The sequence below is a fragment of the Podarcis filfolensis genome, assembly GCF_964270895.1.
Source record: "Podarcis filfolensis genome assembly, chromosome: 3".
Classification (NCBI taxonomy): domain Eukaryota; kingdom Metazoa; phylum Chordata; class Lepidosauria; order Squamata; family Lacertidae; genus Podarcis; species Podarcis filfolensis.
Window position 1 is genome coordinate 16,803,716 of NC_139606.1, and position 27,026 is coordinate 16,830,741.

The following is a 27,026-nucleotide window of genomic DNA, read 5'->3' on the forward strand; positions in this document are numbered from 1 at the left end:
ATGACTCCGAAATGTATTAGCAGTCTATTTTTAATTACCTCTTTGGTTATTATGAAGTATGCAAACAAAACTCAAAGTCCATTGAATTGCTATTCCAGGCTCCCGTTTCTTCCAGCTTCAGTTTAATACAATTTAGCTTTTATATTTCTTGTTTCTTTGCATTTCAGCACCAGGATCACTGGAATGAAATGTTGAATCACTTCCATATTTTGATAGAAATATGTAGCAATGTTGAAACTATACTATAGCAGTGAGTTGTGTCGTCTCCCCCCCCCCCCGCCCCCAGCAAAGGAAAGGAAGCTTCTTGGTGAATTGCCATGAGGCTTTGCATTACATCTGCCTTTTTTCATATCAAAGATTAAAAGAGATATTTGATGGGGGAAGGCTGAAAATACAATTATATTTTAAAGTCGTGTAACACAGGTAAACAGACTCTTTTAAGGAAGCACATCATAAATATATATTTAGGTTCTATACTGTGCCTTTATTTTTATTATGTTGAACAAATAGAGTACTATGAACCTTGGCATATGCTGTATTTTTGTTCTTTTATATGAAGTGGTTGCAAACATTTCCCTCCCTCAATTTTTATAACAGCATTATAAAAAAAGCCCTCATCTTTAAGATTTTATTTTAATCAATTGGAAAATTAAGATGCAATATTAACAGGTTTAGGATTGGGCTAGGTCTTCAGAAATGCAAATTTATTTTGGGCCTTGACTATTTTGTACGTATTCCAACAGACATCTGTGTCCCAGCCGCTTGCATGCATAGTAAATATCCAGTTTTGAGCATGCCCTCCCAACTCCACAAACTGCAGATTGTTAATGAAGCTGGCAAAAACCACGTTGGCCTTGAGTAGTACTCCTGGTCCACATCAACCCTGTTTCTGCAGGTGCCACATCTTACATTATGTTTGAAGCAATCAAAGCCAAAGGAAAAATATCAATTGATGACCATTTAGCTATGTGTTTTAGAAATGGTTGCTCAAAGGGCTGACCACAGAGCATGGCAGATAAGACACAGTCTAGCATGTGGCTAACTGAGCGACTGCTGGAAGATACTCTGGCATCTGCTCTCAAGGGGCAGATTGCAGAACTCAGGAGATAACCACAAAGAGCACAAGACAATGTGACGGATAGAAAGGAGTAAGTCTAGCTGGCTGGCAGGTTTCATAGGGGCCAGGGAAGCCATGGTAGGTTTCAAAGGTAGTGGGGGAGTGCTAGAAAGGGGAGGGGAAATCTACACCAGTCTTTCTAATAGTTTGTTTCATTGTAATTATGGTGATTCAAACGGACCACTGGAATATTAGTAATCCAGTCTGTTCCCGTTGAAATATATTTACAGTCGTACCTTGGATCCTGAACGCCTTACTTGGATGTTTTGGCTCCCAAACCCTGCAAACCTGGAAGTGAATGTTCTGGATGTGAACGTTCTTTGGAACCCGAACCTCCGATGGGGCTTCCGCGGCTTCCGATTGGCTGCAGGAGCTTCCTGCAGCCAATCAGAAGCTGTGTTTGGGTTTCTGAACATTTTGGAAGTTGAATGGACTTCCGGAACAGATTCCGTTCAACTTCCAAGGTACGACTGTACTTTTGTGAGCAATTTCCATAGATCAGGGAGAGAAAGGAAGGAAGGAAGGAAGGAAGGAAGGAAGGAAGGAAGGAAGGAAGGAAGGAAGATAGAAGACAGATGAATGAAGGAGAGAGGGGGTGATATTGTGTGTGTGTGTGTGTGTGTGAGAGAGAGAGAGAGAGAGAGAGAGAGAGAGAGACTATGCATGAATGACCCAGGCCTCATCCACTGCCATGCTAAATTCATATGCCCTCCCAGTATAAGCATCTCTTTAATATAGACTCACAATCCAGGTTTGTTACTGTCACAGCAGCATTGATTCCTGAACATACTGCAACATTTTAAATCTTTGTTGTGCTGATCAATTGATGTCGTAAAGCAGGAGAAATGTGCCAGAAGTTAGCCTATTGAATTAGAAAATTGGTTTAATTGTGTGCTGGGACGCCATCGTACTCAATGGAGAGTCACAATAAAGGTGGGATGATAACTTAATGGGAATTGATGACTGATCGCCTCTGAAAAACGAGCTTGTTGTAAAACTGTCTATCGGATAGTTCCCAAGTACTATCCTTCACAAGGCCTTATTTAACACAGCAATATTTGCATGCATATCCTCTCTTCACATTTGCCATTTGTCACTGAGATAGCAAATTACATTCATCAAAATCCATTCATTCTCCCAGTATCGCTGAATACAGGATTATCTTGGCTGTGTCAGCTGCCCTATGACTGGTAACAGTGAAAAATGGAGGTCGACATGCATCTTCAGGAGACAGTGGGTATCAAGCTGAAAAGATTAATGGCGCTGATGTCATCATGTTTGTATGGCATAAAAATGAATTCTGGAAACTGATGGATCTCTTGGTAACAATGAATGCATTTTAAGCTACTCCCCTGCTGCCCCTTGGCTGATGAGTTTTAGTGGCCATCAAAAGAAATATACTGGGAGATTTTATTAGATACAGAAAAGTTTGCTTTGGTCCCCTGGGTTGCTGAACAGCTTTTGCTATTGACCTGGCAGGACCAATACTTCAACATCAGCAGACTGCAAGTTCTTTGTTAACTTAGTTGAAATGTTGTGGCCATGTTGCCTCTCTCCAGCATCTCCCAGCCAGCTGTACTGAAGCAAGCAGCCCTTATGCCTAATGACAATGTGGAGCTGAAACGGGGAGTCCAATAATCTGCTACCCAATCTCTGATGGCTGCAAATGATCATAAAATCGTAGAATTGTAGAACTGGAAGGGACCCTGAGGGTCTTCTAGTCTAACCCCCAGCAATGCATGAATGTCAACTAAATCTCCAATAATTCTAGATTTTATTTTTCCATCAGAGAGAGGTGGCTATTTATTCCTGCCACATGGTAATAATAGCTCTTTGGGCGTATAAGGAGTAAAATAAGTATTTTAATCAATGGTTCTCAACCTTTCTCCAGTGAAAAGCCCTTGTATAAGTTAAAGCACCACTCCAGTCAAAGGCTTGCTGTGTTAAGTACAGTCTATTAGCAACTGCTAGCTAATTTCAGAGTGCTCACAAATATGTTGGTCACAATAACTAAAAAAGAAATGTGACCCTGACTTAAGCGTGTGCGGTGATTTCTGAAAATCATTGGGAAGGGCTACTCAAACGTGGTGATCCAAATGCCCTGAGTTTTATTAGCACGGCATTTTAAATATTTGTTTTACACAAATGTGGATGCATTTCTACATAGATAGGTTGTCCCTTGCAGAGTTTTTTAGACATGCTTAGTTTCTCGTCATGTAACAATGGGACAGGTTGCTGGGCCAGGGTTGTGCTCCTGATGCAACACACAAAAGGAAAGGATCCGTGTGATCCTACTCAGAAGTAAATCCTGCTGCGTCCATTGGGATTTATTCTCAAGTAAGTGTGCTTTAGCTTGCCGCCTTGAATAATGTGATGTGCACACTCTTTTTGCATCTGAAGTTTGCACATTTCACACTACCTTATAAATTCCTCTTCATCCACCATGGATTATTTTTTGGGAGGGGAGAGCAGTATAAATATCTAAGTACATAATTGGGTGGAGACATAGAGAGACATATACAGAGTGCTTAAGCAAGAATAATTAAATAAAGAGTAAGCATTACTGATATGTCTTCTGTTTCTTCTCTGTCCATTCATGTGAACATTAACTGGGATAGGATCAGCTACACACTTTCTCACAGTGGTTCTTTCCACCCATTTATATCCAACAGAAACAATGGCTATTTGTATGGAGTGGGATAGGTGACCAGTTTGAGGAGAACCTGTGATATCTCCATGTGATTTCATTGAGCAATCATCTTTCTTGGCAGGAGAACAGCGTATTTTCACAGGTGATATCCTCACCAAAATTTTGCAGTGGAAGTACTCCTTGCCCACGCCAGTCCACCATTCTATCTCTAGGAAATAATAATAATATTTTTTTATTTATACCCCGCCCTCCCCAGCCAAGGCCGGGCTCAGAGCGGCTTACAAGCAATAATAAAAACAAGTTAAATGATTACAACTTAAAAACAAAATTAAAAAATACAACAATAAAATATTGAAACATTATAATGTAGCCTCAGGAGAAGGAAAAGAAAAAAGAAAGAGAGGGAGGGAGGGAATCAAATTGGCTCCAAGCCAAAGGCCAGGCGGAACAACTCTGTCTTACAGGCCCTGCAGAAAGAAATCAGATTGTGCAGGGCCCTGGTCTCATGAGGCAGAACGTTCCACCAGACCGAAGCCAGAGTTGAAAAGGCCCTGGCTCTGGTTGAAGTCAATCTAACTTCCTTAGGGCCCGGTGTTGCTATTTATGGACCTTGAGGCTCTCCGTGGGGCATACCAGGAGAGGCAGTCCCGTAGGTACGAGGGTCCTAGGCTGTGAAGGGCTTTAAAGGTCAAAAGCAGCACCTTAAATCTGATCCTGTACTCCACCGGGAGCCAGTGCAGCTTGAAAAGCACTGGATGAATATGCTCCCATGGCAGAGACCCCGTGAGGAGTCTCCCTGCAGCATTCTGCACCTGCTGGAGTTTCTGGGACAGATTCAAGGGCAGCCCCGCATAGAGCGAATTACAGTAGTCAAGCCTGGAGATGACCGTCGCATGGATCACTGTGGCCAGGTCGGGGCGGGAAAGGTAAGGGACCAACTGCTTGATGCGGCGAAGGTGGAAAAATGTCGCCTTGGCTGTTGCTGTAACTTGCGCCTCCATGGAAAGGAGGCGTCAAGGATTACACCCAAACTCTTAACGGAAGGCAATGGCACTAATTGGGCCCCCGCAAGAGAAGGGAGTTGGTCCCTCATCCCCATGCCATCCCGACCTAGCCATAATACCTCTGTCTTCGAAGGATTTAGTTTCAATCGGCTCCCACGAAACCATCCAGCCACAGCTTCTAAGCATCTGGTCAGTGTGTTCGGGGCTGAGTCGGTGTGGCCATCCATCAGCAGATAGAGCTGAGTGTCATCAGCATATTGGTGACAGCCCAGCCCAAATCTCTGGATAATCTGGAAAGGATGTGATTGATGTTCATTTCTCATACAGTGGCCCTTCCTTTTGTGTTTGTGTGGTTTTTTAAAAAAAACAACAACAAAAACAGCAATGTGTTTTTGTATATCTTGGGGTCTGCCCAAACATGCTGCTACCTCCCTCTTCTTTCACAGTGGGTGGGTTCCAATCCTGCCTGCATTCAAACACCTGAGCTTGCTGTTAGAAGGAATGATTCATGAGCAATGTCTGTGAACAGTTCAGAAGTGGGACTATCTACAGCACAACCCCAGAGGCCTGTAGCTGAGAGTCTTGACAATCATACGTCATGATGACAGCTGCTCTGAGCTCCAGGAACTGTACAGAACATCCCTTGGTTGGGTTTTTGTTCCATTTCGCTATAATCTTCAAATCATTATTCAGAAGCGGTTTAGTTCAGCAAACAAGGCATATAATAGACTGTCTGTGCATGTGGAAACGTGCATTCCAATTACTGCTCTCGGTTAACACAGACACATTTCTAGAACAAGTCCCTATTTGCATAGCCCTTTCAGGTAAATTGTGCAGAAGATGCTCCAACAGAATATTTCAATGTAGGTTCCTTTGTGTCTCTAATATTTTTTTGCTATTGACCCATGCAGTACTCAGGATGGTGTTAATCTGCTCTCAGATATTTCATTTGATCTGGATAATAGCATCCTGCCCTCAGGATTACTGATCAGGCAGTAGGAGTTGTTCTCATGATGTATCACATTTATCTTGCTTCATTTCTGAGTACCTTGCCATTCAATATCCTGTTACGACTATAGATTGTTGTGAAGCTGAAGGACTCCATTTAGATTTTGTGGCCCACATTAATCTTTTAGGTCATAATAAACATTGGGGGGTTGCTTTTTCCTCTTTTTGCCTCAACAACTTAATTATATTTCACTGCAGGCTTAAAAAAAACCACCTTCACACAGTAAACAGTAATCTCACAACTTTAAAATATAGCTTTCACTTTTGTTTAAGCGGAGAAAATCTTAGTAGGGGGATACTATCAACTGTCTGACTAAAGTGTTCATCATTTTACATCTCATTTTGTTTCACGTAGTCTACTTTTTTATTGCTAAAGTAGCCTGATAATTTATCTTCAGGTTAAATGTTTGTTTGTTTTCCACAAATAGCTTTCTCCTATCTGGATCTACTAGGAAGGTATATCCATAACGGTGTATCATTAGAGCAGTGCAGTCTTACAATTTCAGTGTTGCAGGCTGCTTGGCACATAAACATAAATCTTTGGCTAGCTTGATGTTCAAACATTAATTTCCTCATATCTCACTTGCTGAGATAGTCTCACTTCCCAAACTCTTTGTGCCAGCCAGCCACACTGCTAGAGTACCAATAAACAATAATGTCTAAGCAGTGGCAGAGCTTCATGCACTGGCACCGGGGGGCGGAGAGCAGGCGGGGGCAGGGCTGGTGTGCGTCCTGTGGCGGGGGCGCTGCCCGCAGGGGCGTGGCTCGCATCCTGGGGGTGGGGCATGGCACCTGCAGGGGCATGGCGCCCAGCAAGGGCAGGGGGCAGCCGTGATGGCACCCCACTGGGATTGCGCTGCCGGGGGCAGTGCACTCCCCCCGCACTCCTCTTCCTCCACCAGTAAGGTTAACTGCCAGTGCAACCCTTAGTCAACACAGAGTGAAGTTGGATGGACTTGAGGGTGTGGTGGGACAAATGCATAACTTTTGAAGCAGTTGTTTGAGAACAGAATCTTTCTGGGTTCAGTAGAAACATGAACTAATCTATGACTATATATTGCTGTGGGTTAAACCACAGAGCCTAGGACTTGCCGATCAGAAGGTCAGCGGTTCGAATCCCTGCGATGGGGTGAGCTCCTGTTGCTTGGTCCCAGCACCTGCCAACCTAGCAGTTCAAAGGCACGTCAAAGTACAAGTAGATAAATAGGTACCGCTCCGGCGGGAAGGTAAACGGTGTTTCCGTGTGCTGCTCTGGTTCGCCAGAAGCGGCTTAGTCATGCTGGAACCTGTACACTGGCTCCCTCAGCCAATACAGTGAGATGAGTGCCGCAACCCCAGAGTCGGTCACGACTGGATCTAATGGTCACGTGTTCCTTTACCTTTATATATATATATATAAATTTTGATGCCTCAGTTATAGCATACTGAGGTCAGAAAGACTACCTCCCCGAATATTGTTTTCAGTTATGCCCCACTTTCACTTTGTATATTTTTAGTTTTAGATCATTTGTTTATATTGTTATTCTTCTTTTCCACATCATCATCTGTATATACTGATACCTTCCTTCTGTATCGTTAGCCATTTATGAAATATATACCCCACTTTTCCATTCAAAATGCCTAAGGCACCAACAATAAAAGATGATTAGAAAGACAGACAGATAGAGCAATTGTGGATCAGTATAAAGAAGGCTGATCGCCGAATAATTGATGCTTTTGAATTATGGTGCTGGAGGAGACTCTTGAGAGTCCCTTGGACTGCAAGAAGATTAAACCTCTCCATTCTTAAGGAAATCAGCCCTGAGTGCTCACTGGAAGGACAGATCCTGAAGCTGAGGCTCCAATACTTTGGCCACCTCATGAGAAGAGAAGACTCCCTGGAAAAAACCCTGATGCTGGGAAAGATGGAGGGCACAAGGAGAAGGGGACGACAGAGGACGAGATGGTTGGACAGTGTTCTCGAAGCTACCAGCATGAGTTTGACCAAACTGCGGGAGGCAGTGGAAGACAGGAGTGCCTGGCGTGCTCTGGTCCATGGGGTCACGAAGAGTCGGACATGACTAAATGACTAAACAACAACAACATAACACACTTCATGCTACTGGTGGTATTAGATCATCCTTTGGTCCCTTCCCAATCTGTGAGTCTTCACAGAATGGAACTATGGGGTGCATGCCTAAAAATGTCAAATTAAAAAGGAACCAGGGAATGTTATACTCTGGTGAGGCATGTAAGATTCGTTCTTCATTAAAAGAGCAGCTGCCAGAGCCAGGTTCTGGATGCCCTATCCAGGCCCTAAACTGCTCAGCTTTGGATGAAGAGAACTGGGTTAAAAGGTTCAGATCCTAGTCAATGTCAACTGTTTTCTTTTATTTTCGAATCTGATGCAGTGTGAAAGTCCATTGTTAATTAAATCTCTCCTTTTACAAAGTCACCCTTTCTTGTTGTGCACTCTGCTGTCCAGTAATTGACAATAATTGAGGGGTATAGTCTCCAGTGAAAAGAAAAGCTTGTTGCAATGTGTCATTAAAATATTTGAAATGTTAAGATGCTTAATAATTTAGCTTGTCACATGTTATAAACTTAACAGGACGCCTAGAATTTGAAAACATCAGAACTGACCCAGGGCCTGTTAAAGGCAATCAATAGATTCCCTTTGGCATCAGTAGGCTTTGAACCAAAACGGCTGTAAAATGTGGTAAATATGAAGGGTACAGCAAGTATCTGGAGGTTAGCAATTATTTAGTGTCAAGTGCTGTTACTAATAAGGTTTACTTCAAGAATGGGGAACTTACAGCAGTCCAGATGTTGTTGGAATCCAACTCCCATCAGCTCCAGCCAGCATATTTTCTTTCTTTTTAAATAATATTTTATTTTATTTGCTTTTCTGATAACATTCCACATCAGCAAAGCATAAACGAAAACGATACAACAAAGAAAAAGATTTCCTTTCAAAGATTTTAAATAATCGACAAAAAAATCAGAAAACATTCATTGACTTCCTATCCATGGTTCCTTTTATCCCCTCTTTTCTTTGTGTTTTCTTAGTTAAGCCCATCTTTCACAACTACTTTTATATACTTTATCTATTTCTTACTCTGCTGAAAATTTTACCATCCTGCTAGGTAAATTGTTTGCTTATAATACTTTTCCCATATATTCTATCAATAGTATACAGTCCTCTTTATATCTTTCATCATTATAACAATTTAAAGCAGGTTTAAAAGCAGGTTTAAAGCAGATGTTGTTGGTTTACAACTGTCTCAGCAATATCTACACTGGCTTGTTCAAGTACACAGAAGATGGAAGATGGCAGGCTCCCCAAGGATGTGCTTTATAGAGAGCTGGCTTCAGGCACAAGGCCTGTTGCAGACCAACTGTGTTACAAAGATGTCTGCAAACAAGACATATAGGCCGGCAACATTTAACGCTGCCATATGGGAACCCCTTGCAGATGATCACAGTGCCCAGAGACAGTCAGGTTGTGTATCCACAGCAGTCAGCAGAGGAGGAATGATTGCTGGGGAGAGTGCAGAGAGAAGAAATTCCATTGTGCACCTGTAGCAGCAACATCACACCTTCATCTGCCCCACCTGCAATAAAACATGTCTCTCCTAATGAAATAATGAAAGATCTGCTTCCTCTCCTATCCCTTTCCTCCTCTTACCACCTGAAAGGGACATAATAATTTCAGATTCTAAATGCACAGCAGAAAAATATTTCTCCTGTTTAATTTTTTTACTGGTTTTAAAGATCTCACCCAGGGTCAGGATGGGTTTCTCTCGAAATATGAACAACCTGCTACCACCATGCTATGCAGAGTCCTGCAAAACTACCGGTGCTAGGGAGATGCTTGGGTACATAAGAGTGGTGCTCCAGTCTCAAAAAGACTCCATGAATTAAAACAGGCTCCGAAGAAGAAGAAAAAGATCAATGTGATCTGCAGCCTGGAGCTGTAAAGCTGCCTTGTAAGTGAAAAAGCTAATGCAATTGAACTTTATTTTTCCTTTGCTACAGTGCTCTTCACTTATGGCCTCTTTGATCTGCCTATTCATAGCCGTGAAGCAAGCAAAATTTAATCAAGCCTGCAGGGTGGGGGAAAGAGCAATAGAAGAAGTGCTCCCGGCACTAGGTGCCAAAAACAGAGCTGTCAATCAAGGATGAGTCATGATGCCTTCATGTTGTTAGCCTCTTTATGCTTCTTCCTCAGACGACTGGTTCTCTCTTCCACTTGGCTGTGGAAGAACCAGAGGCTATAGAAGGATATTGGCTGGCCAGATGAGTGTCTCCATATTCTTGCTCTCCCTTCTACAATGGGGACAGCATGAAATGTCTAATCACGTTGGCATTTCACAAGCCACAAGAGAAGGAAGATTTGCTTTGTAGAATGACAAAAAAGAGAGTCCCAGGGGTCCTGTAGTGCTTTTGTAAGTCAGCCTCCAAGCAATTTCTCTCCCCATACCCAGCTTTTGCAGCCATTTGATTTGGAAAGGAAGTGGTGAAGAGAAGGAGAGCTTTGCACAGCTTAAATTCAACTTATTTTATCTATATCTGGGGTGGGGGGGATTCTCTGACTGGCAAGATGCAAGAATATGGTACAATTTCAAATTTACTATCTGCCAACACATGCCATTCAATCAGATAAACACAGGATCTGAGCTGTCATCACAGCATTTTATGCATGCTTAAAAATAGGACACTTCACACATTTGCAGTGGAATTGACTCATATAGATTATATATGCTAGGGCCACTTAAAAAGTTTCATGGGGCTGGAAAACTATTCAGTGCCTAGAAAGTTCCCTTGTTGTTTAGCATGAAGAAATGTGGAGTTTGAAAAAGCTGCCGTTGAGTCGCTGAATGTGTGCCTACAACACGGGCATGTATGCATAAAGTGCAGTTTGTAAAGTGTGAATGTGTGTGGACCCGTCTGCATATTTTGTGTGGAAAATATTGGCGCTCCACAGAATACAACAATAAAATCCCCATTAAGCTAGTAGTTCCCTGCATGACTAAGAAACTAACAAGTTGCAGAAAGCATTAAAGAAATCATGACCTCCCTAGACTAAACAAAGTGATGACTCTAGTGCCAAGTCATATATCCAGTGCTGTTTCCGAAGTGAGAGAGAAGGGACATGGCAGCTGTAACATCAGGATGGAGAGGGTCAAGGGTAGAGGCTGGTGGGAGCAAGTGGAGAAAGCACAAGGAGACCACTGTAGCTTGGCGGTACAGCATCTGCCTTGCATGCAGAAGGTTTGAGGTTCAGTCTCAGCATCTTTAGTGAGGGCTAGGAATTGTGCCCTAGTTGAAACCCAAGGGAGCTGCCAGCAATCAAAATACACAGCAGTGAAATAGATTGACCAGTGGCCTGGCTCGGTATAAGGCAGCTTCCTATGTTCTTAAGGTTGTGGGTGGGGGTAGGCGGAAAGGAAGGAAAGTAATAGATAGGAAGGATTTGCAGCACCTTCTGAGAGCCAGTGTGGTGTAGTGGTTAAGAGCGATGGACTTGTACAGTGGTACCTCGGGTTAAGAACTTAATTCGTCCCGGAGGTCCGTTCTTAACCTGAAACTGTTCTTAACCTGAGGTACCACTTTAGCTAATGGGGCCTCCCGCTGCCTCCGCGCTGCACAATTTCTGTTCTCATCCTGAAGCAAAGTTCTTAACCCAAGGTACTATTTCTGGGTTAGCGGAGTCTGTAACCTGAAGCGTCTGTAACCTGAAGCGTATGTAACCCGAGGTACCACTGTAATCTGGTGAACCGGATTTGCTTCCCCACTCCTCCACATGCAGCTTCTGGGTGACCTTGGGCTAGTCACACTTCTCTGAAGTCTCTCAGCCTCACTTACCTCACAGAGTGTTTGTTGTAGGGGAGGAAAGGAAAGGAGAGGAGAATGTTAGAGACTCCTTTGGGTAGTGATAAAGCGGGATATCAAATCCAAACTCTTTTTCTTCTACCGCTCCATAGCCTGTGCTAAGGAGAAAGCAACCTATCTGTTTTATTCCCACAAAGTGGAAGCCTGCATTGAATATGCTGACATTGACTCAGTCCTTGACTGACCTCACCCACAATCTCAGTTACCCAGGGCAATGGGCATCATGGACTTTGAGCTACAAGCTCTCACATACTGACATGTGCTGCTGTTGCTTCCTGACACCCCCAGGCAAGTGTGCTGGCAGCGTGCCGTGTTGCAGCACTGTAGAACAAAAAGGGGTGTGGCAGCAGGGATAGTGGACCAGCTTCAGCAGACAGCTGCAGTGTGTGTCATCGGTGTGCAAATAACACAAAAGTGCTTACAATCTGCTGCCCCCTGTTTTGGCAGAAGTTGTACTGCTGACAATTTTAATGAATGGGGTGGATAAGCAAGAAGGGCTGTTAGCCAAAGAGACCACACTGAAGATGGGGGACAGCTAAGTAGTTTCATATGCTAATTTGAACTCGCCAGCCAAATCATTGACTTCAGGTTCCTAGTAACCAATTGCTATGTACTATGAATTTCTAGTAGAACAAGCACGTTGCCAAGTATCGAGAAGCCTGGTGAGCAGCAGAATGCTCCACAAGGTGGTTATGTGGTGAATTGTTTGTCATTCGCCTACTTCCTCTCCAGGAAGCCACAGAAGATGGCAGCTCTGAAGTGTTAACCAGCCCTCTTGAGCTATTGAATCCTTAGTCTGTCTCAATGGTGTCAGCACTTATGATGGGTTGGAGAGATGTAGAGCACTTTTGTTTTTCTTTTTAATTCCTTTTTAAAATGAATTCTTTGGCTAAAACCTCTTTTTTTTTAATTCGAAAGCCGCCTGCCAGCAATCCATGTTAAGAACCGGTAGTTGTGTACTGTTTGTGGCTTTTACATGGCTAGCTTTATTTGACTTTTTAAAAATTCTGTATGAACTGTTTTATTTACCGTGCTCGCTGCCTGCCATCTGGCTGGCTTGTGCTGTTCTCTTTGTTTTTGCATAAGCACTTCTAGATTAAGAGTAGGTAGGTTTCTATAAATATAACGATGGACTAAAAGCTTTTGAGAAGTCTTTCAGAAGCAGTAAACATTCCCGCAGAAACACTTTTTGCTTTGTTTTTGGTGGGACTGAATGATGGGGTTCTTTGTTTTAACCCATTTACTCTATTATATACCTGGCAGATGTCCGTCTCATGAGTCATCTGCCAAATGTTAGATTGCTGCATAGTCAAAATATCCTGGTCTTGCTTGTATCAGGCTCAAGGCCAAGTTGCGTAAGCAGCTGGCTGTTAACAAAGGACACAGCACAGAACTAATTTTACACATGCAGTCCTGTGTTTGTCTATTTGTTTAGTATTGTAAGGGCCTTGGGCAGTGCTGACCTTACCCACTTAGCTTGCAATCCATGCCTCAGCAATGTTGATGTTTAGGAGAGCAGTCGAAAATTCTCCTTTTGGTGGGCTTTTGAACTGTCCTAGCTATTCTGTGTTGTCTTCTATTTTTTACATTGTCTTTTGCTTTTTGCTGTTTCCATTGTACACTGCTCCTTGGAGCAGGGTATAATCTATCAACAGTAATCTATAGTGCTTTCAAATGTTCATTATAACATTTTCTAATTACAATTCTCACAACAACCCTGTAAGGTTAGTAGTATTCTTACCCATATGCAGGTGGCAGGAGGGGAACTGAAGCTGAGAGAGAGAGAGAGAGAGAGAGAGAGAGAGAGAGAGAGAGAGAGAGACGAAGACGAAAAGAGTGGCTTGCCTAAGGCTACATAGTGATTTCATGGGAGAGACAAGTGTCAAACTGGGAACTCTTGATTCATACCTTAGTTCCAAACCCTTAAAGTGTCTGTGATCTATACAGCAGATGCAAGTTCACTTGCAACACCAAAGCTCTTTTTGGCATGTTCTCCCTCCCCCCTCCAAACCCAGTTTCTGCAGGTGTGCTAGAGAGAGAGAGAGAGAGAGAGAGAGAGAGAGAGAGACGCTGTAACATATGCACAGGTGGTCATTTCCAAATGGTCATTTCCTGTAACATGCATAGAGTCATCACATCACCAACAAATAGTCCCTGGCTTCATTTCTGCTGCTGGAAATAACGGCCTTGCTTGCATGTGTTCACGATAGCAGAAGACATACCAGTAGGAGTGGGAGGAACTTGTGGATTGACATACCAGGCCATCTGCCAATAAGCTCACCCTTCATTACAGCTCGGACTAGAGTCCAGAAACCACCTTGCTTAATAAACCTTTGGCTTTTCTTTTCCCCTTACAGATGGATCGTGTCATTTTTTGTGTATTTTTGGAGGTTGACTACAAAATTTACAAGAAGAAAATGAATGAATTCTTCCCTGCAGGTGTGTTAATTTATTTGTTTCCTTGAAAAAGAAATGTATTCTCTTCAGATACTGCCCACATACTATAGTGTGTGATTTATATCTTTATAGCATTTCTCAGTATCTTCAATGGTGTATAAAACATGTCAGACTATCCTCCACCGGGGCCAGGGCCTTTTCAGTGATGGCTCCGACCTGGTAGAATGCTCTGTCCCATGAGACTAGGGCCCTTCAGGATTTAACCTCTTTCCGTCGGGCCTGTAAGACAGAGCTCTTCTGCCTGGCCATTAATTTGAATTCAGCCTGATCTTCTGTTTCCCTTCTCTTCCCTCCCCCTCCCCTTTTATGAAGATTACCCGCTCTGAGACCCCACAGCTAATTCGCCTCTGGCCTCCTCGCTGGCCCAAGTAGGACTAATTCAGCTAGCCAGCCCTGGTGATTATCTAATGCTTATTAGATGGATTTCCCCTAAATTGATTTCTGAACTTTGAATTTTATTGTTATTCATGTTTTTATACTGTATTTTATGCTGCTTTTACAATTAAGTGCTTTAAATTTGTTGTTAGCTGCCCTGAACCAGGAAGGGCGGGGTATAAATAAAATTTTATTTTTTTATTTTATTTATTTAAAGAATCATGTAAACATGGTTGTATAGTCATCATAAGTGTTCAATAATTGACCTGAAATTTTAGGGTTTGTTGTAACAAACTTTTGCAAGGACATTTCTTTACATGGAAGTATCCCCCTTTCCTTCAGAAATCTGTTTCATGCACTCACACAAGTTTGCAGCTATTTCTAATTGCCTCCAAGAGCTACAGGTAAAAGCAAACAACCATTTTCTCTCTCTCTTCACTGTGGTCCATCACCATGTCCAAATGTAACTTCCCCACCCACAGACCTCCTCCTGTGTTGGGCACACACTAGGGGCCAGTTCAGATGTTTCAGTGAAGGTCTTCCAAGGACTGCCCTGTGTTGCTTCCCTCCTGCATGGATGCAGGACCATAGATAGCCCTGCTCAGCAGGGCTTGCTGGTGGGGAATGGCTGGGAGACAACCCTGCAGTCAGACTAGACACACCATTTCTCTTCTCTGCTGCTGGGCTGGCCCAGGACATTTTGCCTGTCTCCTGCAGGTGCATGCACACCCCACTGTGGCTGCCTCTGAGGAGGCAGTAGCAAAGGGGGCATGGAGGTGGCAGCTGCAAATGGCAGCAGAGGAGGCAGCATCTGCTGCCACCTGAGGCAGCTGCCTCACCTCACGGATGGGCTGACTCCACCCTGCCCTGCAATAGGGCCTAATAATCCAGAATGCGGCAGCTAGACTGGTGACTGGGAGTGGCCGCCGGGACCACATAACACCGGTCCTGCATTGGCTCCCAGTACATTTCCGAGCACAATTCAAAGTGTTGGTGCTGACCTTTAAAGCCCTAAATAGCCTCGGACACCTGAAGGAGTGTCTCCACCCCCATCGTTCAGCCCAGACACTGAGATCCAGCTCTGAGGGCCTTCTGCCGGTTCCCTCACTGCGAGAAGTGAGGTTACAGGGAACCAGACAGAGGGCCTTCTCGGTAGTGGCACCTGCCCTGTGGAACGCCCTCCCATCAGATGTCAAGGAAATAAGCAGCTATCTTATCTTTAAGAGACATCTGAAGGCAGCCCTGTTCAGGGAACTTCTTAATATTTAATGCTGTATTGTTTTTAACACTTGAGTGGAAGCCGCCCAGAGTGGCTGGGGAAACTCAGCCAGATGGTCGGGGTATAAATAATAATAATAATAATAATAATAATAATAATAATAATAATAATAATAATAATAATTATTATTATTATTATTATTATTATTATTATTATTATTTTATTTTATTTTATTTATTTTTATTTTTATTTTTATTATTAATAAGACAGATAAGAAACAACAGAAGGGAGACATAGATATTGGCAATGAAACTTCAGAGTTCCTTATAATGGAGGAGGAAGGGAAGAGGGGGTGGGGTGGGGGATGTTGCTGGATGCATTTCCAGTTGAACCAAAGCCCCATAAGGGAAAAACTATACGGAGAAGCTATAGGAACTATAGGGGCTGGCTGCCTACAGGGTGAGACCTTGGCCTATGGCCGAATACTGGCCCAACAAGGAACTGCAGGAAGGGTATTCAAAGGGGGGATAATGTGACACCTCGCCCCTAATAAACAACAGTGAGCTGAATAACCCTGTAGTTGTGGCTGTTTGTGAATATGAAGAGAGGAACCAAGGGCATAGGAACTGTCCCATGGAAGACAAACAACAGGCAACAGCCTAATTGTTCCTGGAAAACACAGCTGTAACTATGGAAGGGAAAGCTTCTATCCTCCTGCATCCCCAGAAAAAGCTGCTGTTTTTCAGCAGTGATTTATATGAACTTTTACTAAACAGATGATTGGCAGATGCTCATAATTTCAACTATTTTCATATTGATTTTGAAATACTGGAAGCCCCCCCCCCATCTTTTTTTGCCTCCTTTTCAGAATCTCTCAGAATCCTTTAAATCCCTCCCTGACACCATAGGTCTTCAGTGGGATTAGTTATAATTCACCTCAAGGCTGAGAGACGAGTAATGATCTCTTGTGATCCTCATTTTCCCATGCATTCCCCCTGATCTCACTCATTACATTGGTAAAATTATCTCGGATAGGTCTGGAGCCCTCTCTTGTCTTGAAAACATGAAAATGTAAGGCCGAAATTGTCCCTGCAAACAACAAGCCACCTTCGGCACAAGGCAACTCCCCTCAGACCACTTCGGAAATGTCATTTTCTGTTTTTCATAGCAGTCTCCTCTCCCTCCACACACACCCCTTACTTCATTACATTTATATCTCACCTTTTCTCCAATGAGCTCAAGATTATGTACATGGTTCTCTCACTTTTAATTCAAACCCCACAGCCATCCTGTGAGTTATGCTAAGCTGAGACACTGTGACTGGACCAAGGTCACCCAGTTAGCTTCATAGCTAAGTGGGGATTTGAACCCTGCTCTCCCAGGTCCTAGTCTGACACACTAACCACTGCACCACACTGGCTCTCAGCAATGTAGTTAAATTCTTCTGGTCTGTTCCTCCTGTTCATCATGTCTCCTTTGAAGAATCCTCTAGCAAGTGAAGCAGATAATGGGTACTTATATACCGTATTTTTTGCTCTATAAGACACACTTTTTCCCTCCTAAAAAGTAAGGGGAAATGTGTGTGCGTCTTATGGAGCGAATGCAGGCTGCGCAGGTATCCCAGAAGCCAGAACAGTGAGAGGGATCGCTGCGCAGCACTCCCTCTCGCTCTTCTAGCTTCTGGCTTAGCCACACGCAGCCTCTTCAGGGCAGGGGGAGCCTTCATCCTGCTCCCCTGAAGAGGCTGCACAGCTATCCCAGAAGCCAGAACAGCAAGAGGGATCACTGCGCAGAGATCCCTCTTGCTGTTCTGGCTTCTGGGATTCAGAATATTTTTTTTCTTGTTTTCCTCCTCCAAAAACTAGGTGCGTCTTGTGGTCTGGTGCGTCTTATAGAGCAAAAAATACAGTGCTTTCTGTGCTACCATCTCAGCACTGCAGTGCACAGCTAAGAATATGGCTTAATGGTATGGTCTGAAGGCAGCTAATGCAGCTTTGCTAAAGCTAAGCAATTCTGGGTCTGGTCAGTGCCTGATGGGAGAACTGCAGGAGAATAATATATACATTGCCCTGGGTTCCAAGACAGAAGAAAGGTGGGATATAAATGTGAAACAAACAAATGAGCAGACGTTCACACTGGCCTCAGCCTTGGGCCTCCACCTCACAGTGGTAGGAAGATGAGTGCTTATCTCTGGAGTCAGAAGTCTTCCAGTGCTAAATATCCCTGTCCCCATATTGTTTGTGGTGAAGGGAGGGGAAAGAGATGCTTGAAAAGGAGGATACACTAATCTCCTTTAACAATTGTTTCCAGTCCCATTTTCATCTTTCGGATCAGAGGTGGGCTGAAAGGCCTGTACATATACTGAAGTAACAAGCAGATTTGTCTGCAGCAGCTCAACAGATTGCCTGAATTACAGCCAAACAAGTTTGCTTATCAAAGAAAACTAAGGTCTACTTTGCTGCCAGAGTGCCAGAGTAAACAAAAATGAAAAATCAAACCCTTAATCCTCACATGAACTCTCAGTTGCTACTGGCTGTCCAGCTACTTACTGTGGCCAAAAAAGGAAAGGAAAGGAAAGCTCGTTTTATGCATTTGTTTGTTTAAGAAGAGAAATTCTAGCTTCTCTTCATCATGTGATCCCAGGACAAATTATGACAAAAGTAGTAAAGCAATGCTACAATAAAACCAGTTCAATGCAACTTATAAAAGCAGGTAAAAGTACGGCATCATAAAAGTGGCATCTGTCCAGTCCTTCAGATATTTTTGACACCTCCATACGGAGATATTGCCAGGATATCTAAAGATACATTATTAAAATCATAACATTCAGATCGTCCCAATGCTACAATTCTATGATTCTATGAAATCACCCCATGCATGGACTCATAATATTGCCCTGCAGATGGTCAGGGAAGTTCAAGAACAGTAAAAGGATGTGTCTTCTCCATCCTTTTGATCCACCATTTGATGGAGTGGTGATTCTAACGACCATGAGATCAGAATTTAACTGTATTAATTATTATGAATTCAGAACTACCTAATTATTTTATATCCAAAAGTAAGATCTTCTGTATATGTCTTAAGGCTGAACTTGCTATCACTTCAGTGAGCACAAATGCCTGCTACCACTTAATAATGTTCTTATTCTCAAGTAATTAACTCATTAAAACTGTTTCTTTACAAATAAAAAAAGGTACAGTTACAATTCAAAAGTACAGTATCTACTGAAGAACCATGCTCAGTGGTTCAAATTCTGGCATCTCTAAGGGGGACTGGGGGAGACCCCTGCCTGAAACCCCAGATTGCTTCTGGCAGTCTGTGTAGACAGACCTGACGTAGATGGACCAGTGATCTCATGCAGTGTAAGACAGTCTCCTGAGATCCTACAAAAGGGTACAAAAGAGCCAGATAAAGCAGAGATTGGAGAAGAGATATTATCACAGGAAGCAGCATTAGCCTGAGAAAGGTCATAGGGTTTTGTGTTTAGCAGAACCATGGCTTTTTTCCCCATTCGGAACTCATGGGACCTCAGTTCCAGCACCTCTTAGGTGAGCATCATTGCCCACCAGGGAGGCACTGATGGTGAGCTCCATCACCTCTTTTTCTAGGAAAAATAGCACTGAGTGGAATGAAATGGACATAAATTTGACTGCAAACCCTCAAGAAGGCACGTTGAAAGGGTTCGTTTCTGTGTTGCTAACATACACTGTAATGGGATTGCTTGGTTTATGGATGAGCTATGCTAGTTGAGTTTGGTTTATTATGCTATTTTAATGTTTGCTTCATGAGATATTTGTGCAAAATGTTCTTGTGTGAGTTTTATGATATATGTATACCCAGTGTTTTTTCTGGGGGGGATGCATACCCCTAAACATTTTGTGAATCTAAGTTTGGCCTCATGGAGGGGCAGTGTTTCAGTATGAGTAGGAAAACGAGAATACCCCTAAACATTTTTTTAGAAAAAAGGCACTGTGTATACCAGTTCAGACCTTTTGGTGGAGGGCAGATTTATAAATCTAACCAATCAGTCAATCACTAGATCAAGAAGAAAGCTGAAAGGGAAGAATCAGATGCACCTGGTCTATGCCACATGCTCAAGCAATTTAGAGAAACACATAAGAAGAGTCCTGATGGATCAGACTTGCCTAGTCCAGCATCCTATTTCCCACAGTGGCCAACCATATGCCAGCACATAGAAGCATCAGCTATCTCTTACCCAGTATCCCAGCAACTGAGAGGTAGCATATAGCTATCGTGACTAGTAGCCATTGATAACCCTATCCTACCATGAATTTGTCTAAACTAATAAAAGGGGGGGGAAGGCCCCAAATGTCGCAATTTTTGCTTGTAGAGGAGTTGCTGCACTATATCCAAGCTGCGATCCGAACAATCGCAAAGTTTTCCAAGTGTAGTTACACAACATGGATTCATGTAAAGGCATTACAATATTGGCATTTTTCATTTTGATCCTTTTCCTAATGCTTCCTAGAATGGAATTTGCCCTTTTCACAACCATCATGTACCTGGATCTCTTTCCTTGTCAGTCAGTGCCAACTCATAAGAAATTGGAACTTTTTTTGCCCTAGTGTGCATCATTTTACACTTATTTATGTTGAATTGCATGCTGTTTCCCATTTATCCATTTTGGAGAGATACTTTGGGAGCTCTTTGCAATCCCTCCTTTGTTTTTCACCAAAATTGGCCACCTCGCTCCTCACCCTTAACTCTAGGCCATTCATGAACAAGAAGAAATCTGTGAGTCCCAATTCATATTCTTGTATCTCTTCATTGTGAGAACTATCCATTTATCCCTACTCTCTGCTTCCTGTTCTTTACCAATTACTGTTCCATAAGAGGGCTTTCCCTCTTATCCCTTTACAGCTGTGTTAATTCAGGAGCCAATCTTAGTGGCTGACATGGTCAAAAGCTTTTTTTGAACTCTAGCCCACAACATCTCATAGTTCGCTCTTATTCTCATGCTCATTGACACTCATATTCTCAAAGAACTTCAAAACGTTAATGAGACAGGGCTTATCTTTCTTCTTCAGCAAGACTTCTTCCATATGCTTGACAATTTTATCTCTAGTAATGTTTTCTACCAGTTTACCCAAAACAATCATTAACCTAGCTAACCTGTACCTTCTAGTATCTTTACCTGCTCCCCATCCATCATCCTTTCAAAAATATCAATGTTACATTGGCTTATTTCCAGTTCTCTGGTACAGAGGCCAATAAGAAAATATCATAGTAGGTGAACTGAGAGTATTTTTCAGAGGGTGGGCAGAAAATGAGTCTGCCTGAAAGCAAAGGGGAGGAAAGTAAGGACAGAAACAAGGAAGACAAGGCGGGAGAGCTGCCGCTTCAAGTCAGAGTTTGAAAGATCCTTGTAACAAACATGCAGGCTTTATGTTCAAATAACTGCAGGGTAAATTATTATCTGTGGCCTACAAATACTGTGTAATGTGGACCACATGTTGGGGCTACAGTTCCTATTTCTGAAGGGATTCATGGCATGGTTGTGTCAGAGACATCTCCTGGTTAGGGCACAGCATTTGAATCTGTTAAGGTGGCCATATATCTAAAGCCGGAGTAGCCTCATTATTACAATGGAATATAGCTCTGCTCTGCTCTTATACCTTAAGAACAAGTCAGAGGCGAAACCATTATAAGGTCACTGACACACTCATGTCCGCAAATTATCTGTGAAACAGGATCATTCAGAGTCAGCTGTTCAACTCTTTGTAGTTTGTCATATACAGGGCATATTGTTGCTAACCTCAAACCTTCAGCACCTGCTCTCCCCAAGCTTATTTATCCCATCCTAGATTCTGTGTAACAGTATACTCAGATCCGTGGATTGCCTAGTGCTTCTGTCTTATAGCTTTATGCTAGAATTGTTGCTGTGATGAGAAAGTATATAGTGAAATGGAATCAGTAATAGCTGTAGAGATGCCGGCAGCAATATTTTCCATGAACAGCAAGTGCAGAAAGAATGTGCCATTTTGCAGTTCTTGCTGGAGAACTAAAAGGAAGCAGAGACCTAGGAGTAGGTGCAAGCTGCTCGGAGCTTTAGTCCTTAAAAAGCACAACACTTGTTCTCAATCACAGAATCTTGGGAGGAAGTTGAAATGGGGGGGGGGGAATTACAGGAGCAAAGCACTTCCTTGTCTTCAAGAAAACATCTTCACAGCAAGTCAAGCATATAGCTCACAGCATCTTAAAAAGCAGAGACATCACCTTGCCAACAAAGGTCTGTATAGTTAAAGCTATGGTTTTCCCAGTAGTGATGTATGGAAGTGAGAGCTGGACCATAAAGAAGGCTGATCGCCGAAGAATTGATGCTTTTGAATTATGGTGCTGGAGGAGACTCTTGAGAGTCCCATGGATTGCAAGAAGATCAAACCGATCCATTCTGAAGGAAATCAGCCCTGAGTGCTCACTGGAAGGACAGATCCTGAAGCTGAGGCTCCAATACTTTGGCCACCTCATGAGAAGAGAAGATTCCCTGGAAAAGACCCTGATGTTGGGGAAGATGGAGGGCACAAGGAGAAGGGGACGACAGAGGACGAGATGGTTGGACAGTGTTCTCGAAGCTACCAGCATGAGTTTGACCAAACTGCAGGAGACAGGAGTGCCTGGTGTGCTCTGGTCCATGGGGTCACAAAGAGTCGGACACGACTAAACAACTAAACAACAACAACAAATCAAAAGGTTATCTGAAGTACCACTAAACCAACTGTCAGAGCTGCCCAAGGTCCCAGCTCACAAAGGACCAACGCTGCTTCATTGTTAGGTACAAAGTCTTTATTGAAGTTCAGTTTCACTTCCAGAGCCGCAGCGCGCAGCTCTACGTCTCAACTGTCAGACCGCTGATGCTCCGTCTGAGTCTCCTCCCCCCTGACACCAATTTAAGATTCTAGCCTTACTCCACCTCTTCCTCAGTTCCTTCCGCCTCTGGTTCCGCCTGGCCGTTGGGGTCTCGCCCTTTCTAGACTCTTCTGACGCTGAGTCCCCTGAGCCTTCCCCCTCCCTCCGGCGGGCTTTAGGAGCTGGTTCCCCATCCGGGTCTCCTGCTGTTCCCCGCGCCTGTACATTTGAACTTGGCGCGCGCGCCCAGCCGGTAACTTTTCTCCTGACCGTTTCACTGCTGCTACTGTCACTGCTTCCCCCTCTGGGGGGGGCTAGCTGCAACTGACCTCCCCTCCGTTGGAGGCGTGGTCAGCCCTGACTCACTCTCTCTCCCCACTGGAGGAGACGCTGGCCCTGACACATGTGACTCTTCCCCCCCACTATGCTCTGGTGGGGAAACTGGTCCCAATCCCCCACTGCTGCTTTGGGGTTCCCCTCTGGCTCCTTGTTTCTGGTGCGTCCCCCCTGGGGCCCCCCTTGCCCTGACCATAGGCGCCCCCTTCTGGGAATCTTCTGATTCGCTGGAGAAGCTCATGGAATCTCTCGGGCCACTGTCATACTCCCCTACGCTGCCCTCGGATTCTTCCCCTTCGCTCTCCATTTCCTCTCTCCCCAGTGCTCCTGCTCCTGAGTCCCTGACACCAACATATCCTAGCAAACCAGGCAGGCACTCTATGGACGCTAAATAGGATTATCAGGCTTTTATAAAAGCTGTGCTGGCTCTATCTAGATCTATGTAGCATCCTGCTTCCTACAATGCCCAAACAATATGAGCATCAGAAGCAGTGTGGTAAACCAGTGCTTCAGCAGACTAAGGTGGAGGCGTGATCTTAATGGAAATAAGCTGAATTTGTTTTTGTTTTTCCCCTTATTACTCAGTGAGTGATTAAAGCAGCTTTCACCAACCTATCTCGCTTTGCATGTCATGAGTCTATCTCATATATTAGTTTCACCTTTGAAGTTGAATTACTGAAATAAATGAACTTTTCCACGATATTCTAATTTTCCGAGTTTCGCCTGTATGGCAACCATAATAGAGAAGAGGAAAGTGAGCAGTGAGGTTTCCTGGAAACGATATGTATGAGGCTGCAGGGGGATGAAATGCAAAAGACATCATCATTTTCTGACTATTCCGTAAGAAGATTTTGAGAGTCACACTTAAGTCTCTAGGCTTGGTTTGTATCGGGTCTCGTGATGGCAACTCCTGGTCTCATTATATTGTGTCTTCAAGCAATGGTGTCATCAGAGTCTCCGTGGAGATCATGGTCTGCACAATCTTTTTCAGGACATCTTCATCATCCCTACCTTTCAATTCATCTGAAAGTAATATTAATCTTTTTTAAAAGAGAGAGAAAGAAAAGCACCAGCAGAGAAGTCAAGGACTTGAATGGACTTGCAAGAAAATATATATTCCTAGAGGAGGTTCCCTAACAATACAAGAACAGCATGCAGACATTGATAAGGGTATTTGCCTGTTTTGTGATAGTACTGAAAACTTCCCTTCTCCTGGGTTTTTGCTCCAGCACTAAATTTACATCCTTTCTACAAAAGTAATAAAAAAACCTGATGAAAATGAACACATTTCCTAAATGATTCCATTCTGCCTTCTCTTTTTACCTCCTTTTTCTTTACTCTTTTGTGAACGATTCTCTTTGTTCAGCTTCTTCGCTCTGATTTGCATATAAAGACACTTATAATTATTCTGGGCTGTCAAGATATTCCCTATCTCCAGAAGAACCTGCAGTTTTGCACAATGGATATGGTTACATGGTGCCATGTCAAAGAGCATGGGGCCACTGTGCTGGCTGTCTGACACTCAGATTACATTCAGAAGGGATTCATGAAAGTTCGTCTGTATTGTTGAGGGGTTATTTCATATCGTACATGTTCATAAAGTGGGAAAGTGGGCATTTCAAACAGTGATGATATTGCTGCCTTGCCTGGGTTTTTGAATGGATAGGGCTCTCACCGTGTTCACAGGAATGGCACACTTTTCTTCAAGGAGAACTTAAGTTCTAAAGAAATATGTTTTAATATGTAAACCTATTTTATTTTATTTTATTTTTAAAAACCAACCAAACACACAGTAAAGAATAACCAGGAAAGAAATTGGTTTGTCATACTTAAGACACAGATATTTCTTGTTATTTCAAACCCCACATATTCATAAACCCCAAAAGACATTTCAAATAGTAGAGCCAAGTCGAGTGATAATGAAACACAATGAATGTCACACGCTAGTGTTTTACAGCAACTGCCATACTAGGTATCAGGGAAAGGACCTATTTCATATGCATATTTCATAAAGGATTTTTTTCCCCCAGAGAGATGCCAAGAAAGTAAGTTGAATGGTCTTGCTTGACTCCTGAGACTAAAGTCATATGTGAAATCTACATATCAAAGATACAGGCTAGCTTTCACAATCTCATGGATGCAAACAGATGTTTCTAAGCAGCATTATTTAATAATAATGATTGTTTCCAGCTATTTCAGTAATTGCAGTGACTTTTGTCCAAAGGGACTCTTAAAAACTATCTGAAAGGTATTGGTGGCAGCAGTAGCAGTAGTTAGCAGTCACTGATTGAAACATTTTAATACCGGACGCGGGTGGTGCTGTGGGTTAAACCACAGAGCCTAGGACTTGCCAATCAGAAGGTTGACGGTTCGAATCCCTGCGCCGGGGTGAGCTCCCGTTGCTTGGTCCCTGCTCCTGCCAACCTAGCAATTCAAAAGCATGTCAAAGTGCAAGTAGATAAATAGGTACCGCTCCGGCGGGAAAGTAAACGGCATTTCCATGTGCTGCTCTGGTTCGCCAGAAGCAGCTTAGTCATGCTGGCCACATGACCCGGAAGTTCTACGCCAGCTCCCTTGGCCAGTAAAGCGAGATGAGCGCCGCAACCCCAGAGTCGGTCACGACTGGACCTAACAGTCAGGGGTCCCTTTACCTTTTACAAATTGCTCATCAGTGAAAATATTCCTCCCTGTTTTCGTTGGTTTCTGTAGCAGGATCGTTCTTTTGCTTCTTCTGGTCTTGACTGTCTTCCATTCCCTTTGGAAAGGAGAACATGGATACACCACAATTGTTTGTCCAGGTAGTTGAGAAGAGGGAGTTCATATTTCTCTCCGAATGTTTGATTTTCAAAACCGTATTATGAATCATGTGAGCAAGTTGACTGTCTATATATGAACATTCGTCACTTCGCCTCCTGAATGTCAGTATTTTGCAGGATTCAATTACATAACAGAAATGTGGGTTTCTGCAATCAAAGTAGATCAAGATGTTCTTGCGCAAGACATGCAGTTTTTTAAAAGGACAATTTAGAGTTAGAAAAATGGTGGAGAAATGCGCTAAAAAGTATAGGATAAACAGGAAGACATATAACCACAGTGCATGGATGAATTCAGGATGAATTCGCAAAACACTTACCCACAAACAAATATGGTGACTTGAAATGCGGAATGGAGAAATAACCTCACAGAATTTTAAACTGCTAATGTGTACAGAGCCAGAGAATTAATACTTCATGACATTATGTGCCCTTCTTTAACTCCACCCTGTTGTAAACAAAAATTGCCCTTTTCCCTTATGCGGTATCCACGAGCCCATATAGAGTCCTAACATAGGTTCCCTATTGGTAGGAGAGAATAACAGAGGCCAACCAGAGAATGTTGAGAAGCAAAGCAGCTAGTAAGCTTGATCTTTATTGATCTGTTGCAACAGGGTGCTCCCATCACCCGCAGGAGAGGAGGAGAGACCCAGAAAAATGGCATGCAACGCCTTATAAAGACTTTTGAAATTCCCATCCTGTAGATCAAGACCACCCCCAGAAACATCATACATACATCACAGAAGGGGTGTAACCTAAGACCACCCCCCAGATACATCACACCTACATCACAGAAAAGGCGGTCTAAAACAGAACATTTGAATGTTGTTTTTTCTCCTGTCCTTGTTTATCTCCTGTCTGGCAGGTTACTTGATTGGATTGCCTGGGTAGCCTGGCCATTCTTTTGTAGTGATAAATACTTAGTTCCTGGGCCAGGTCACAGGCTCACACCCTATTCAAACACAGACATACCCATAAGACAGGATTTGTGAAGGAAAAGACAATGGGGAGGTTTCCCACTTTGACCTTGCAGAGAAAACATTTGGTCAGTTTAGGAATCAAAATGGTTCCAGGTTGGCCTTCCTGTGCTGATCTATGTATGTGCTTGGTTGGTACACTTATGAACATTACTATATCTAAGACCTCAAAATTCCTATCACCCCCCCCCAAATAGCTGCCTTCTTCCCCTTCATTCTCTTCTCCACTCTCATATTTCCTTCAGTTTTACAGTGAATTAACTACCAAATACAAATTTCCTATTGAAATAAACGCTTGATAGTTTATTCAGAGACACACTGAATTTACA

The 27,026-nt window shown here is 43.2% G+C and overlaps 1 protein-coding gene across 6 annotated transcripts in view; it reads left to right on the forward strand.

The window, feature by feature from the left end:
* Positions 1 to 27,026, forward strand: part of MACROD2 (mono-ADP ribosylhydrolase 2) — a 966,393-nt gene that overhangs the window by 804,370 nt on the left and 134,997 nt on the right. For all 6 annotated transcript variants that reach the window (XM_083607322.1, XM_083607325.1, XM_083607327.1 and 3 more), the window contains exon 9: positions 14,011 to 14,092. In XM_083607322.1, the coding sequence (XP_083463448.1) occupies positions 14,011 to 14,092 (82 nt within the window). The remainder of the gene's footprint in view (positions 1 to 14,010; positions 14,093 to 27,026) is intronic.